The sequence below is a fragment of the Megalops cyprinoides genome, chromosome 2 (genome assembly GCF_013368585.1).
Source record: "Megalops cyprinoides isolate fMegCyp1 chromosome 2, fMegCyp1.pri, whole genome shotgun sequence".
Taxonomy (NCBI): Eukaryota; Metazoa; Chordata; class Actinopteri; order Elopiformes; family Megalopidae; genus Megalops; species Megalops cyprinoides.
In genome coordinates, this window is record NC_050584.1 from 29,304,844 (window position 1) to 29,320,149 (window position 15,306).

Below are 15,306 nucleotides of genomic sequence, written 5' to 3' on the forward strand. Positions count from 1 at the left end.
ATTAGATTTAGGTTTGATAGACGCGCAGCTAACCACAGAGTTTTGTGGGTTCGTAAGTTAGACTGATTCTTTACCAGTCTGCTCGAAACAGCCGGCTGGTGACCCGCCCAGCTAAAATATTACGGGACTCACCTCATTTGAACTCCTTTTTTCACCATATAACTAGCTGCTGTTGTTGTTAGCTGTTGTTGTTGTTAGCCAGCTATACAGCTTCCCCTCGTTGTCACCGTGGTTAGAAATAGTAATAAGCATTATTTAGGCAATATTTGATAGCTGTATTGTGTTTATTCTCGCAAAATGTGGCCCGCCATCAAACAGGCGTTCGGACCAGATCATCAGATGTCCAGAAACGCCAAAGGGGAGTTAAGTTCATGGACGATTATGTTACAAGTAAGAAACAAATAGCTGCTTGTCAGTCCACACTTGTAAATTTTTTACCTACTGTAGAAAAATAATTACATTAAATGAACTCAGTGTTATATTACTTTGTAACATAGATTGTTCGTTACACAGGTAACTTCTACAGACGTCTAGCATATGTATCTTATAATTAGGAAACAGGATCATGAGAAGTGGTTCCGATTTCCCCATAGGTCTTTGTTGGATGCATTAACGTCTTTTTCAGACAGGTACTGGCAAATATTTGTCCACCTGAATCACACTTGGAGCACTGCAGACTGAAACACTCTGTTCGGTGTCAAATACACGGTTTACAGCATGATATTTTAACAGATCCTATACAGTGTTGTGATTACAGATAACCGCGGGACTCACTGATGTCACTATTACAGTAGAGTTTTGTCTGTTTATGGCTTCTAGTGACTTAAAAGAAAAACAGATGGAGGTGATTATTCCTGAGCAGTTGAGTCTCACACATGAGGTGCTACAGACCTATGCTAAATGTAATGTTACAGTAATTTTTTAACAACTCTGAGAATCTTAAAACAAGGATTTTTAAGTGATTTCTTAGACGCAATGGTTTTAAGTAAGTCAAATTGTGTTTGAGACAGGTTAGCTAGTGGGGTGAGAAAGTTTCACTTGCAGTAGGAGAAGTGCTTGCTGTATGCACTTCTGTAACTCACTTTGGATAAAAGCGTCTGCTAAATAAATAAATGTAAATGTAAGTGCCTTCCAGAACATTAATCTTGAGTTTGATTCTTCTGTCTGTTTGACCGGTCACAACAAGAAGATTGTGTTTTTCTGTTTGCAGTACACCAGTGCTCTGTGACTCAGATGCACAGATCTTTCACCTCATGAACATGAATACACATGCAGTGAGTGTTTCCGGTGTAAATCCCATTGCTGTTCGTGTCGTGCTGTGTAGCTGTCTGGACACGGTGCCCATCTCTTTCTGCTGCAGTCCCCAGAATCTCATTTGTCCCTAGAATGGCTCATACCCTGAATGTTTTTGGTTAGGCCTGTTTTTATGCATTTGTTTCTGCGTTGCATATGTATTACAAGGTATGTACATATGAACATGCTCGTCAGCCTTCCCCTGCACTGACTTTGGATCCCTTCAAGGCCTGTTCATTTTTTTTCCCCCATTATTTGGATTTTTGGCCTGCTCTGTTCACGTTGCTATGCATGCGGTTGCCTCCATCATGGCTTTAGCGCTGCTGGAACAGGCTCTGAGTTTCAGATCTCCTCTTGAGGGGCCTGTGGTTCCTTTGCAGTAAACTGGAGTTTGATGGTGACGGTGAAGCTGGCAGCTTCTCTCATGAAAGAGAGATTATGATGTCACTGTGAAGTTCGTTCCATCCTCGTCATCACCGTCATTTCCACCGGTCTGCTTGCACTCTGGAAGTGTGCTTTTCATCTCATTTCTTCCTTGCATGCTTGTAAATGCAGCGTGGGATTGATCCGTTTTCAGCTTTTATACGTCAGCTTCCTCTTTTCCACAAGTGGAGGGGGAAAAATTGCGCAACTTTTTACTTCCTCTTTGGTTGCCTCTCCTGTAATCTCTCTGCCGTTTAACAATCAGGGCAGCTTTACAATGAGATTTAAATCCCTGTTTAGGGCGAATGTGGTTTTGCGAAGTGTGCCAAAGTTGGGTCTGGCTTTCGGAGGGAGATTGTAGAAGACTCTGTTTCAGTAGATGTAACAGGTTACTGGATCAACCCCGCTCTGTATCACCCATTATCCCGCCTACATTCCCATCCCTCCACATTTTGCTAACCCTCCAGACTGTTCCTGTCACTCTTCTTTCCTTCTCTGTGCTGCGCTGGACACAAGATGGAGCCTCAGAGGGACCCCCTGTGTTATGCTTTGGATCAGCCCGGACAGGATCACCCTCACAGGCTCGGTCAGCTGGACTGCACCACTGACGTGGCTCTGGAGGGGAGGGCGAGAGCTGACTCGGGCGAGGGCAACGGGGCTGCAGCCTCCTCCTCCCCGGAGAGTGGCAGCCTTAACGGGGACGGCGAGCGCGGCGGGAAGCGGCAGAGGCGTCGGAAGCGCCCCTCTCGTTCGGAGAGCCAGTCCGCCGGCAAGGAGGGCCAGCCTGCGCGGGGGCCGAGCCAGGCCCTGCTGGGCCTGCAGGCTGAGTCCGTGTGGTTCCACCGCAGCGTCTACGAGCAGGCTGAGAGCGCGTATCAGAGGTGGCTGGCTAGCTCGGTGGACGGGACTGCGGCGCCGCTGTCCCCCACCCCAGAGGAGCGTCCCGCCCAGCCTGAGGCGCCCCCGGTGGCAGACTGTCGTCATGGAGACTGGGTGGCGTGTCACCATGTTGTAGAGTCGGTGTGGGTGAACAGGTCGGCCTTTGAGGCCGCTGAGCGGCGCTTCATGGAGAAGGCCTCGTTGCCCCCGGCGACCGCCGCCGCCCCCAGCTCCCTCGCCCTTCCTCCGAGCCGTAGCCCCCCTGCGGCGCATAGAACCCCTGACGAGGGGTACCTCTCCCTCACCCCCACGCCGGCCACCCCCTGCCCGCTAACACCGCAGCGGCGGTCCATCAACGGCCTTCCAGGCTTCCCCTGCGAGCTACTCAGATGGGTGTGGGTGGAGAAGCCTCTTTTCGACCGGGCTGAGGCGGCCTATTACCAAAACCTCTGCAGCCAGCTACTCCCCTCTGCGTCCACGCCTGCGCCTGCTGCCACAGCCACACCCGCAGTCACTCCCACTACCACGCCCACGCCTGCTGCCACAGCTACACCGACGGTCGCGCCCACAACTGCAGCCACACCCGTCCCCACGCCCACCCCCGGGGAGAACGAGGGCCACTCTACAGACAGCGAGAACGGGGCCCCCGAAGCCGCAGCCGACGCCCTCTCCCCCCCACCCCCTGCCACGGGGGACCGGGCCCGTCCCGCAGAAGACGGAGGGCAGGCCGAGCTCCGCTGCTTCCTGCACCCGGACAGCGAGCGGGCGTGGCTGGACGGGCCGCGCTTCGAGGCCGCGGAGCGGCACTTCCACGAGATGGAGGCAGCGGCCGGGGTGGATCTCAGCCCCTCCGTGGGGCCCACCGAGGGGGACCTGGCCGCTCCCAGCAGCCCTTGCCCTGAGTATGACTCATCACAGAAGACCACTCAAAAAATCCCTTCATTTTTAACTTTTTTTCCATCATTTTCTTCAGAAATTTCATTTTCTTTTTCTCTTTGATTTTTCTCTTTACTCTCGGTTTTTCAGAGCCCTAAAGGTGGGCCCCTTTGGTGTTGGTCTTGGGATGGTGTGTGATGCAATCCTCGTGTGTGTGTACAGCAAAACAGCGCAAAGTACAGGGCTTCCCCCTGCTTGGAGAAGGAGAGCCCCTCCTCCGGCTAACACGGATACTGCCTTTAGGGGCGTAGTGCCCATGCGTTGCGGTGCAGCGTAGACGTGATTGGTCTGAAAGCGGAGAGCCCCGCCTCTTTGACATGCAGCAGCTGTGACAGTCTCTTGGTGGCTGCTTGCTGTGTCATCGGAAAGCGCAGGGCAGTGTCGCTCGGCCGTCTGCAGCGTGCCAGGATCTGTGCGGACAGGTGCAGGATCAGTGTAGCTTACGGTTAAATCGGCCACGTCATCGTCCTCACAGCAGATATATATAGATTTTTTTTAATTTAATTTGAGATTAAAGCCAGTTGTTCCAGAAGGTGGTTGCTCAGACATAGAAGAGGCATGAAGTAACTCAACTGAATCAGTGGTGCAGTCAGACGGAAACCCTGGGAGCCTATTAAGTTGGCATGGTGATGATTTGTAATATAGGGTCATGTCAGTCTAATTTTATTGTTTTAATGCATGTTGGTTTTATTGTTATTATCGTTTTAATTATGGTTATTTTGGTGCATCCTTATTATTTTGGTGTATCAGTCATTGTTTTTATAGGAAACATCATGTTGAGTGCCTAATGAATGTCATGAATCAGTGATGAATTTAACACATTTCAGCTGTTTATAGTGTGTGAGAATGGCCATAAAAATAAAATTTATTATTATTATTATTATTATTAAGTGCTATTATAGTTATTATAAATGGGGAAAATTGCCAGCAGTCCCTGCTGATGCTGTTTATTGCATTTATGTAATTGTACAGCACACTTATAGGAGTTCATGTATATATATAAAATTACATTTCAGAGCTTCATGAACGCTTTTCTGTCTCATTTCCCTGTAGAACCATGAGTGGAGTGGAGTACCTGGCCCAGGAGAAAATCTGGTTCGACAAGTTCCGCTACGATGAAGCGGAGAGGCACTTCTATGAGAGGATGAACGGCCCCACACACACGCCGCAGGTACTGCCCCCTGCTGGACTGAGGGGCATCTGTACAGAGCTCCTGCCTCTTCGGTTTGTGTCCAGTTTCAAACAACAAAGAAGCTGGTGTACTTAGAGTTTTTACTGCCAATAGGCAGTGGTGGGTACTGGATAGTTTGTGCGTGTCAGGTGGTTAAACAGGAAAACAATAATCAAAATATATATATATATTTAAAAAATATAAATATTTAAAATAAGAAACGTGAAATGAAGCTCTCTCTCGCTAAACTGTGCAGATTGCCTGTACGGTCACAGCCGAACGTGCCGTGGCAGGCTGCATAGTTTGGAAGTAACACAGCAGTGGCACAGCAAGTGGTGGTGTCTTGGGTGGGAGAGTCTCCTGTTGTAGCCAGCTGTGTGCATGTTCTGTGAGTGTGTTGATGAAGGGAGCATGCTGAATCAAAGGATCTCACAGGCGGTAGAAGCTTGGTCGCAACATTTTGGAATTCCGCAGATTCTGACTCTTCTAGAACCTAGTGGGAGCAAGAGAATCCAAGAGCTTTTAAACCCTTATTCCTTATAAATGTCTGTTCTGTGAGCTGTAGGGTGTTGCTAAACCTTGATTGGGTAATGGCATTTGGTCAGTTTAATGCTATAACAAATGAAAGTGAAGTTGTATCGTATTCTATTGCATTGTAAAGTATGTGGAACGAAGGAGGGGGTATTGGAGGCCTTTTAGAGTGGGAGTATTGCTGTGCGTGGGGCTGGATGATGAGGGTGAGACCTGGGGTGATGGTAGGCTGGGGGGTGAGATCTTGGGTGATAAGGGTGTCCCAGGGTAATCGGGGTATCCCTTGGGTGGGGTAATGAGGGTGTCTCTGGGTGGGGTGCTGAGAGTGTTCCTGAGTAATTGGGGTGTTTCTGGATTATGGGGGTGGGTGTGTCCAGCTGTGGCCCAGGATCAAGCTCTTAGCAGTAACCGAATGTTTCTGTGTCATTTGTTAATTGTGAAAAGTTAAGGTTTGTTCTGTACTGTTGCGTTTGTGTCTGGGTGACGCTGAGGGAGTGTTGTGCTGGCAGGATGCAGGCGTGTCAGGATCGGCTACACTCCCCCCCACCAGCCCAGGAGGCTTGGACAGGCTCCTGATGAGAAGGGTTTAACCATCTGCATGTTGGAGCTGATTGCAGCTGAGACAAATACTGTAAGAGTTAGCCAGTCTCCCTGGGTCTGTCACAAGTGATGCATTCGGCCACGTCAGGATTTAATGCCTGCATCAAGGCAAAACCAATCAGCCATTTTTCACAATGCTGGATTCTTAGCCTGTAGAAAAGTAGGAAATGGGTATTTGATTTATCTGGCCTTGGAGTCACATGGACTAGTTTACATCAGAGATTTATGCAATTTCAGGTGTTTTATGGGGGTGAAGGCATGTGTCCAACCAAGCACTGTGCTTGGGCTTCATTGTCTGATGAAGTCACTCTGGGTGCTTTTGGGTGTTTGAACGTGACCCTGGCTCAGGTCAGGGGAGGGAGAGGGCAGAGTGCCATTTGTGTCTTGTTACAGAGTTTATTTTGAGGGCCCTGTGGAATTGCCCCCGTTGACCAAAATGCAACCCCCCATGCTGTCACCCAGAATGGTTATTCACAGATGGCCCCCCTGTCAAAAAAAGTGTGTGTGTATTTGCGCGTGTGTGGTGTATGTGTGCGTGCGTGCGTGCGTATGTGAGGGTCCATTTGCAGTGTGGAGTGGCATCGCACTGTAGGATGTGTGTACTGTGTGTGATCATTGAGGCGGTGGGTGGAACCGCACAGCTCGGGGATCTGTGTTCAGGGGAGGGGTTGTGATGTCACGGCCTGCTGGAGCGTCTTGGTGCTGCTTGCCCAATTGGAGCTGCTGCTTCGAACTGCGACCTCATTACTCCATTAGCTGCGGTTGCTGTGTGTGTGTGTACATCCGTACATTACATGGATGTGTACGCGCGTCTGAACAGTTACTGCAGTGACTGAATGTCTGTGTGCAGTAGGCTTTGCAGTGAGCATCCCGAAATGCAGGTGTGGCAGCTTCCCTTTCTCTGTGCTGCTGCATGTGCCCCTTCCTGCGCAGCTGTGTGTCTGTGTGCGCAGTCAGAGCTGCAGTGTGCATGTTTCCTCCTGTGCAGCCGTGCCTGTAGCACGCAGGTATGTGTCTTTGTGCGCAGTCAGAGCTGCAGTGTGCATGTTTCCTCCTGCGCAGCCGTGCCTGTAGCACGCAGGTATGTGTCTTTGTGCGCAGTCGGAACTGCAGCATGGGAGTGCCTGAATTGTCCCTTTTCTCTTGCTTCCTTGAGCCCCACCTTGATTGTGTGCGAGTGTGAGATTGTGTCTGTGTTCGACCTGGACGCGGCTCTGTCCCTGAGAGCGTGCGCATGTGCGTGTGACCGTCTGCGCCTGCTGGCTCGCATTAGTCTGCGTGTGCGTGCGTCTGCGTTTGACCTGCCTCTCTCTGCCCCCCTGTACCCCTGCAGGAGACTGGAGCTAATACCATACTGCAAGACATTGCCAGAGCCCGTGAGAATATCCAGAAATCTCTAGCCGGAGTGAGTACTGCTCTCTCTCACCCAGCTGGCCTCTCTCCATCCCTCCATCTACCCCCCACCTCCTCCTTTCATTCATCCGTCATCCCTCCTCACGATGCACAGCCCCCACCCCACCATCACTTCCTTTTCTTCCATTCCATTGTGCCCCTCCCCCCAACGACGCTCTCCATTTCTCATTGGCAGAGTTTCCTTGTATAGGTTTACACACGTGTGCGCGCACGCACATGGGATGCTTTTTCTAACCAGAGCCAGTTGAGGGTAGGGGAGAGGAAATGACCTTTGAGGAGCAGGTCAGAGGAAATGTAGAAAGAACTCAGCATAGCTCTAGTCACTAAAATCAGTGCATGTCTAATATGCATCAGTAATAATAGTAATGATACAGAAACGAGACGTGAAAATTGTGATATTAATGATGGTAATAATTTTGATAATGCTGACGGTAATGACAGCAGTGATGCTGTTTCAGGTGTTAATTAGACAGGGAAACTCTGCTAATTGTCATCCACACCCTCATCTCTGAACTTTCGGGGTCCCCAGTCATGTCTCGCTTCTTCACCTCTCTCCTCGATGAGTTCGGAAATCACCCCTTCGGGAATTGCCCAGTGATTGGGTTTGGTCTGAGTCTGGCGTTCTGATCTTCAGAATTCTGCCTGAAATCACCAAGCGTTTCCACTAGAGGCGGAGCTACAGTCAATCAAACAAGCGGTGGTGGTCTGCAATGTGTGATTTTTGTGGCTGTGGTTTTTGTGTTGAATTCTGGATTTAAGTATTGGGGAGAAGTTTGTTTGCTGGCAGGTAAAGAACAGCAAATTCTAAAAACCTCATGGCTTAGGTCCAGCTCTCCGGTGCAGTAGAACAGCTGAGCCAACTCACCTGTTGTCTCATGTCCTGTTCAGAGAGAGAGATGTTAATGACCTCAAGCAAGAAGGAGCGGTTTCAAAAATGGCATCTTTGACCCTCTGGTGCTGTGTCATCCTTTCTCGTCTGTGCAGGGGATTGGATAGTATGCACTTCAGGGGCGTGAATGTGTGTGTGCAGCGTTTTCATTGGAGCGTGATTATGTCGTCATAGGCACATTGCCCAGGCATGAGTTCACAGCTGACTCCAACCCCATGCTGTTTCCTGTTTATGTAATTCATATCATTTTAGAATGGACTTTCAGAAAACATCTGCTGTCACAAAGATGAGGGTTAAAAGTAATATCATTTTGGAATGGCTTATAAGGACTGGGATCAGAGCAATACCTGACTTTTAAAGATTACCACAGGTGTACAGGTTAAGTTGAGAAGAGATAAGAAATCAGTTTCACTCTTATTTAAGCTCAGCTTTTTTCTGTGAGGGTTTTGACTCTTTTAAGCTTCTTTTCAATATGCAAAACATGTTGATCTTTTAGGCATCCTGCCGCTGAAGTATTATTGATCGGAGTATACCTTTTTAATGTGAGTAAGGCTTAAAGTGCTAAAGCCACATGTTTGGCTACAGGTAATTCCTCTTCTCTTGTGCCCGTGGTAACGTAGCTTTCTTGGTCAGTAGCTTGAACCCTTGCCCACTCACACAGCAGGCGGTGTGTTACAGACAGATGTATAAAGGCCCCGCTCCCTCTGTCCCCCCTCTGTAGCTCCGTTTCTCTGTATTTGTAACTCAGGTCATATGGTAATGATTTAAAAAAGAAAAAGACCTTTGACCCCAGCTGCTCGTGGGGCCTCCTGAGCTGACTGTGGAAAAGGGAACGTGCTCTGGGCAATTTCAGCAAATCACAGACTGCCTTTTTGTCCCTATCAGACCCCCAAAGTGGTGCTCTCTCTTTGCTGGTGTTAGTTGTTACAGAATAAATTGTGGTGCGGGTTACCCTCAGTGGTCATGGATTACTTGTAATATTTGCTTCCCTGCCTGTTAGCCATTATTACATAAATATGTGTATATTATATATGAATTCTTTATTCATGGTGTCATTATGTTGATTTTATTATTTTTCTGAGGAACATGTCTTAACATACCTTATCCCCTTGCTTATGGAAAGGCTGCTTTGGAATATCTAGTCCCACGCATAGAGCCTAACACCTTTGTTCCTGTATGCGGTGTGTTCTAAACAAAGCCACTTCCTCCACCTCTTTTTCTTACTTACACACCAGTGGCACCTGGCAGTGTGTGACTTGTGTGTGCCTTCCCATGAGTGTGTGCCTGTGCACGTGTGCGCGTGTGCGTGTGTGCCTGTGCCTGTGTGTCTGTGCGTGCGTGTGCGTGCGTGCGTGCGTGCGTGTGTGTGCGTGTGTGCGTGCGTGTGTGTGCGTGCGTGTGTGTGCGTGCGTGTGTGTGCGTGCGTGTGTGTACGTGCGTGTGTGTGCCTGTGCGTGTGTGTGCATGCGTGTCTGTGTGCGTGCCTGTGTGTGTCTGTGCGTGCGTGTGCGTGCGTGTGTGTGCCTGTGTGTGCGTGCGTGTCTGTGTGCGTGCCTGTGTGTGTCTGTGCGTGCGTGTGTGTGCGTGCATGTGTGCGCGAACTATGCTCTGAAGCTGACTTACCTCCACGCTTCTCTGAGGCACGTGCTGTAGTTGTGTTGCGCAGTTGGTTTTGCTATTGGCTCAGATCTGCTTGTGATCGTGGGAGGGGAGGGGCAAGGGGAGGTGTTGGTCAGCAGGTGGAGACGACACTGGACAAGGAGATATGGTGTGTGTGTGTGTGTGTGTGTGTGTGTGTGTGTGTGTGTGTGTGCGCGCGTGCGTGTGCGCGTGCGTGTGCGTGTTTCATGCTCCTGTGGGTCATGCATACATCATCCTCTCACGCCTGTGCATCTCAGTCCTGGGGTGGGCGGGGTCTGCCCTTTTTAACCCAATGACTCTTGTCTGCGAAAGAGCAAAGCCGGGAAGTGATGTGTTGAGGCCCCTCCCACCCTACCTCCCATCAGATCAATGAAAAGAATCCTTCTGTCTTTCCCTGACCTTTTGTTTCTGCATCTTTGACTCTTCACGGAGCTCTCCTTCCTTCCTTCACCCCCTCACCTCCCACCCCATCCTGCCTGTACACCCCCTCCCCCCCTCCAGATGAAGACGACACTACAGCCTGGAAAAGGGCGTTCCCGCACCCCTCAGAATCGGCGAGGCCAGTCCGTAAGTGGCTGAGACGAATACCCCCCCCCCCCCCCCAATGGTGCATGCACTGTGTCATTAATCCACAGTCAACCAATCACGCAATCACAAACTGCACATTGCTGTCTGATTAAACCTGTGTGTCACCCCCTCCCATGGAGATGTCACTATCGCTACGCTTGTAGCCCTGCCCACAGTCCCACCCCCTTCCCTCTGGTGCTGCGTCTGTCTGCCTGTAAATTTGGCTCCGCCTGCTATCCCTCCTCACCCTCTCAGCACCCTCTGTCCCCAGCGTCTGATCCAGGAACAGTTGGTACCACGCAAATTCCAAGCCTGAAACATTATATCCAAATGCTCAGGCTGATCCAGGGTCAGGTCCTTGGGGACAGACTCCATCAGTCCCGTTCTAAGTGTTCCCTCTGGTCCTCTGCCGCCTGCAGTGACGGGGTTCACATCTGCGGTGGTTTTTCGTCTCAGTCTGCAGCGCCCGTGCGCGTGAACATGTGATGGAGTACATGCGCTTCGCTAAGCGAGGGATGGCTCCTCTCTCTTAGCGATTCCAGGGTTGTTGCTTTGTCTCCTTGTTTACCCCTGATCGATGGTGCTTGTGTTGGTGCTTGTGTTTGTGTTGCTGCTGCTGTGGGGGGATCGGGGGAGGGCGGGTGGACCAGTGCATCTGGTGAAATGTTTCACGTTTCTGAGCGTGACAGAGTTGATTGTCGCTCACTTGATTCGAGGAATGAATTGTGTGTCAAACTCAGGTCCCGCTGACGCGTGTGCCCGCTGTTCTTTGTTTAGTTGTTTTTTATCCGGCCTCGGCTCTTGGTTAATTGTCTCAATCCTCACTCAGTAGGTCTCTTTATTCGTTTTTTTCTTAATAAATGGCACCTCATGTTTTAACTTCATGAAAAGTGTACAACTGATTAACCAATCGGCTGGCACAGTTGGTTGGCTGGAGCGGGTCAGCCTGCACACTGGGAGCTGAGTTTGACACTGTAATGTGGGAGGTCACTGAAGAGCCTGCAGGGTGTTTTGTCTGGTTGCCAGGGCAGCATGTTGCTCTGTGTGAGGTCATCGGCTGTGCGCTTGACGGCACGCCCCCCCCCCGCTCTGTGGGAGACCGCAGTCCCTGCTGCTGGCTGAACTTTGACCTTTAACCCTTGTGTGTGTGTGTATGCCTCACAGGGTGCAGTGTGCGGCGCGGGGGACCAGGGCGAGCTGATCACCCGGATGAAGAGTCTGGAGCTGGAGAACCAGAACCTGCACAAAGGTGTGTGTGTGTGTGTGTGTGTGTGTGTGTGTGTGTGAGAGAGCGAGAGAAAGAATGAGTAAAACCTGCTGAAAGGGTGTGCCAGAAGGAGAGGAAAGTGCAAGATGGGGGTGTGAACAAATATGTGTGAGAGGGTGTGTCTGCAAGGGTGTGTGAGAGAGCGTGAGCGCGTGTGTGTGTGTGTGTGTGTGTGTGTGTGTGTATGTGTGTATATGTGTGTGTATGTGTGTATATGTGTGTATATGTGTGTGTGTGTGTGTGTATGTGTGTATGTGTGTATGTGTGTGGAGCAGCAGGGCCATACCTACAGAGGACAGGTAGTGACATGAGCATGAGTAAAGAGCCATGTTTCAGAGCTGTTCCCTTTCCCGTGTCCTCTCTCTCTCAGTGGTGGAGGACCTGCGATCAGCCCTGTCCAAGCTTGAGTCCAGAGTGGCAGTTCTGGAGAAGAGGCCAGCGGCAGCACCAGCTCCAGCTCCAGCTGCAGCAGCAGCACCTTGTGCCAAGGTAAGCAGCTTCCTCATTGGCTCTCACAGTCTGTCAGGCATCCTGGCTCTCAAGCATCCGTGGCTCCCATCTGCTGTGGCATGTCCTCATTGGTTCTTGCCTGCTGTGGCGCATCCCAATAGGTTCTTGCATACTGAGGAAACTGGCTTTTCACAGCAAGAGCCACTGAGGTAAAGTCTACCCCACAGCCTCACTTCACAAAATGATTAAGTCGATGCAAATTTTAAATTCAGGTGGAGGCAGAATGCTCTACGATCCCACAGCTCACACTCCCACACTTGGACAATTTGGCAAATTTGGCTGAAAACGCTGAACAGCCACTTAACTACTGGGCTACCACCTGGCGCTGGTGCTGCGTTGTGCTGGAGACCATTCCCACAGGGACAGTGTGTGTGAGTGATGGTTGATGTGCGTGTTCCCCCCCACCCCCACCCCCCCAGGCTGCTCCTGTGGTGCAGCCAAAGGTCCGCGCCCCGGTGGAGGAGGACGACGATGACGACCTCGACCTGTTCGGCAGCGATGAGGACGAGGATGAGGAGGCAGAGAGAATCCGTGAGCAGAGAGTGAAGGAGTACACTGAGAAGAAGGCCAAGAAACCTGCACTCATCGCCAAGTCCTCCATCCTGCTGGACGTCAAACCGGTACACCCTGTGATCTCTCGCACCAGCGCACTCGCGCGCACACACGCAAACCCTGTGCTTACACACATACAGAGACACCAACCCTGTACTCGTATACACACGCACACTAAACCTGTACTCCCACATATGCACTGACTAATTCTGTTCTTAGAAACTCACACACACACAAACACGCACTATACCTGTACTCAAATTCTGTGGTGGTTGGGATCTGAGCTTTGTCTCTCAGTGGGACAGTGAGAGGTGCAGTTCTATAGTAACCCTGCTCTCTCTCAGTGGGACGGTGAGAGGTGCAGTTCTATAGTAACCCTGCTCTCTGTGTCTCAGTGGGACAGTGAGAGGTGCAGTTCTATAGTAACCCTGCTCTCTGTGTCTCAGTGGGACAGTGAGGGGTGCAGTTCTATAGTAACCCCTCTCTCTCTCAGTGGGACAGTGAGAGGTGCAGTTCTATAGTAACCCTGCTCTCTCTCAGTGGGACGGTGAGAGGTGCAGTTCTATAGTAACCCTGCTCTCTCTCAGTGGGACGGTGAGAGGTGCAGTTCTATAGTAACCCTGCTCTCTGTGTCTCAGCGGGACGGTGAGAGGTGCAGTTCTATAGTAACCCTGCTCTCTGTCTCTCAGTGGGACGGTGAGAGGTGCAGTTCTATAGTAACCCTGCTCTCTGTGTCTCAGTGGGACGGTGAGAGGTGCAGTTCTATAGTAACCCTGCTCTCTGTCTCTCAGTGGGACGGTGAGAGGTGCAGTTCTATAGTAACCCTGCTCTCTGTCTCTCAGTGGGACAGTGAGAGGTGCAGTTCTATAGTAACCCTGCTCTCTGTGTCTCAGTGGGACAGTGAGAGGTGCAGTTCTATAGTAACCCTGCTCTCTGTGTCTCAGTGGGACAGTGAGAGGTGCAGTTCTATAGTAACCCTGCTCTCTGTGTCTCAGTGGGACGGTGAGAGGTGCAGTTCTATAGTAACCCTGCTCTCTGTCTCTCAGTGGGACGGTGAGAGGTGCAGTTCTATAGTAACCCTGCTCTCTGTCTCTCAGTGGGACGGTGAGAGGTGCAGTTCTATAGTAACCCTGCTCTCTGTCTCTCAGTGGGACAGTGAGAGGTGCAGTTCTATAGTAACCCTGCTCTCTGTGTCTCAGTGGGACAGTGAGAGGTGCAGTTCTATAGTAACCCTGCTCTCTGTCTCTCAGTGGGACGGTGAGAGGTGCAGTTCTATAGTAACCCTGCTCTCTCTCAGTGGGACAGTGAGGGGTGCAGTTCTATAGTAACCCTGCTCTCTGTCTCTCAGTGGGACGGTGAGAGGTGCAGTTCTATAGTAACCCTGCTCTGTGTGTCTCAGTGGGACAGTGAGAGGTGCAGTTCTATAGTAACCCTGCTCTCTGTCTCTCAGTGGGACGGTGAGAGGTGCAGTTCTATAGTAACCCTGCTCTCTGTCTCTCAGTGGGACGGTGAGAGGTGCAGTTCTATAGTAACCCTGCTCTGTGTGTCTCAGTGGGACGGTGAGAGGTGCAGTTCTATAGTAACCCTGCTCTCTCTCTCAGTGGGACGATGAGACAGACATGGTGAAGCTGGAGGAGTGTGTGCGCTCAGTGCAGGCCGACGGGCTGCTCTGGGGCTCCTCTAAGCTGGTTCCCGTGGGCTACGGCATTAAGAAGCTGCAGATCCAGTGCGTGGTGGAGGATGACAAGGTGGGCACAGACATGCTGGAGGAGGAGATCACCAAGTTCGAGGACTACGTGAGTACAGCGCCACACGCTGGCTGCAGGGGGGAACTGCTGTTAAGGGGCTGTGGGGATTGACTCCTTCAGTGGATGGAATAGATGGCATGTAGGCTGCTTGGTATAAATTAGGGCTGTGGGTATTGATTAATGGGAAATGTCTTTTGAATATGCTAGTGTTCATAACTGCATGAATAATGAAATTTACAAATTAATCCATCTAATATTAAGAAATAACAATCATCATATATTAAGAATTAAGTTTGAAATATGCCCATATTGTTTGATGGATTCAAATCCAAATTCATTCAAATCCTTACCTTCGTGTTGTCCGCTAAGGTAAAGAAGGTGACTCAAAGTAACCCTAGACTACAAACACACATCAGACCAGTTTTAGACAGATGGTACTGGTCACTGTTGGCGATGCTGATGACGATGATGATGATGAGGAGGAGGAGGAGGAGGACGAGGCTGATGGTGCTGTGCTGGGCTGTGCTCTTTCCTCATGCTCCACTGGTCTCCCTTCTTTCAGGTCCAGAGTGTGGACGTGGCTGCTTTCAACAAGATCTGAATGCCCCGCCCTGGCTCCGCCCTGACCCTGCCTTGACTGCTGCTGCTGATGCTGATGTGACAAACGGTTATCAATAAAAGCTCTGAGAGCGCACACCGTCTCTGTGTCATTCTCCACCACGGTAGCTAATTTATATGCTCTTCGCATCTGATCCTGGATCAGCACGTAAATGTCACACTGAATGGATGAAGGTAGCATTGGTGGTGTCAGCATTGACCAGAGATCTGTTGTCAAGAGCAGAAGTTACCTGGAGCACCTTCACCACATGATTGAGAGAACCAAGAA

General features: G+C 50.5%; 1 protein-coding gene across 1 annotated transcript; it reads left to right on the plus strand.

Annotated features, from left to right (window-relative positions):
- Positions 1-1,210: 1,210 nt before the first annotated feature.
- Positions 1,211-15,114, plus strand: eef1db (eukaryotic translation elongation factor 1 delta b (guanine nucleotide exchange protein)). The gene is made up of 11 exons (XM_036518548.1): positions 1,211-1,274; positions 2,233-3,497; positions 3,804-3,953; positions 4,585-4,702; positions 7,167-7,238; positions 10,278-10,343; positions 11,508-11,592; positions 11,981-12,099; positions 12,540-12,740; positions 14,274-14,468; positions 14,983-15,114. Exons 1-11 carry the CDS (start codon positions 1,254-1,256, stop codon positions 15,019-15,021), a joined length of 2,331 nt encoding a protein of 776 aa, XP_036374441.1. The 5' UTR covers positions 1,211-1,253; the 3' UTR covers positions 15,022-15,114.
- Positions 15,115-15,306: the final 192 nt, after the last annotated feature.

Coding starts and splice junctions, on each gene's coding strand:
- eef1db (XM_036518548.1), top strand. CDS start 1,254: ATGAACATGAATACACATGCA. Junction 12,741..14,273: donor TCCTGCTGGACGTCAAACCG/GTACACCCTGTG, acceptor TCTCTCTCTCAG/TGGGACGATGAGACAGACAT. Junction 14,469..14,982: donor TCACCAAGTTCGAGGACTAC/GTGAGTACAGCG, acceptor CCCTTCTTTCAG/GTCCAGAGTGTGGACGTGGC.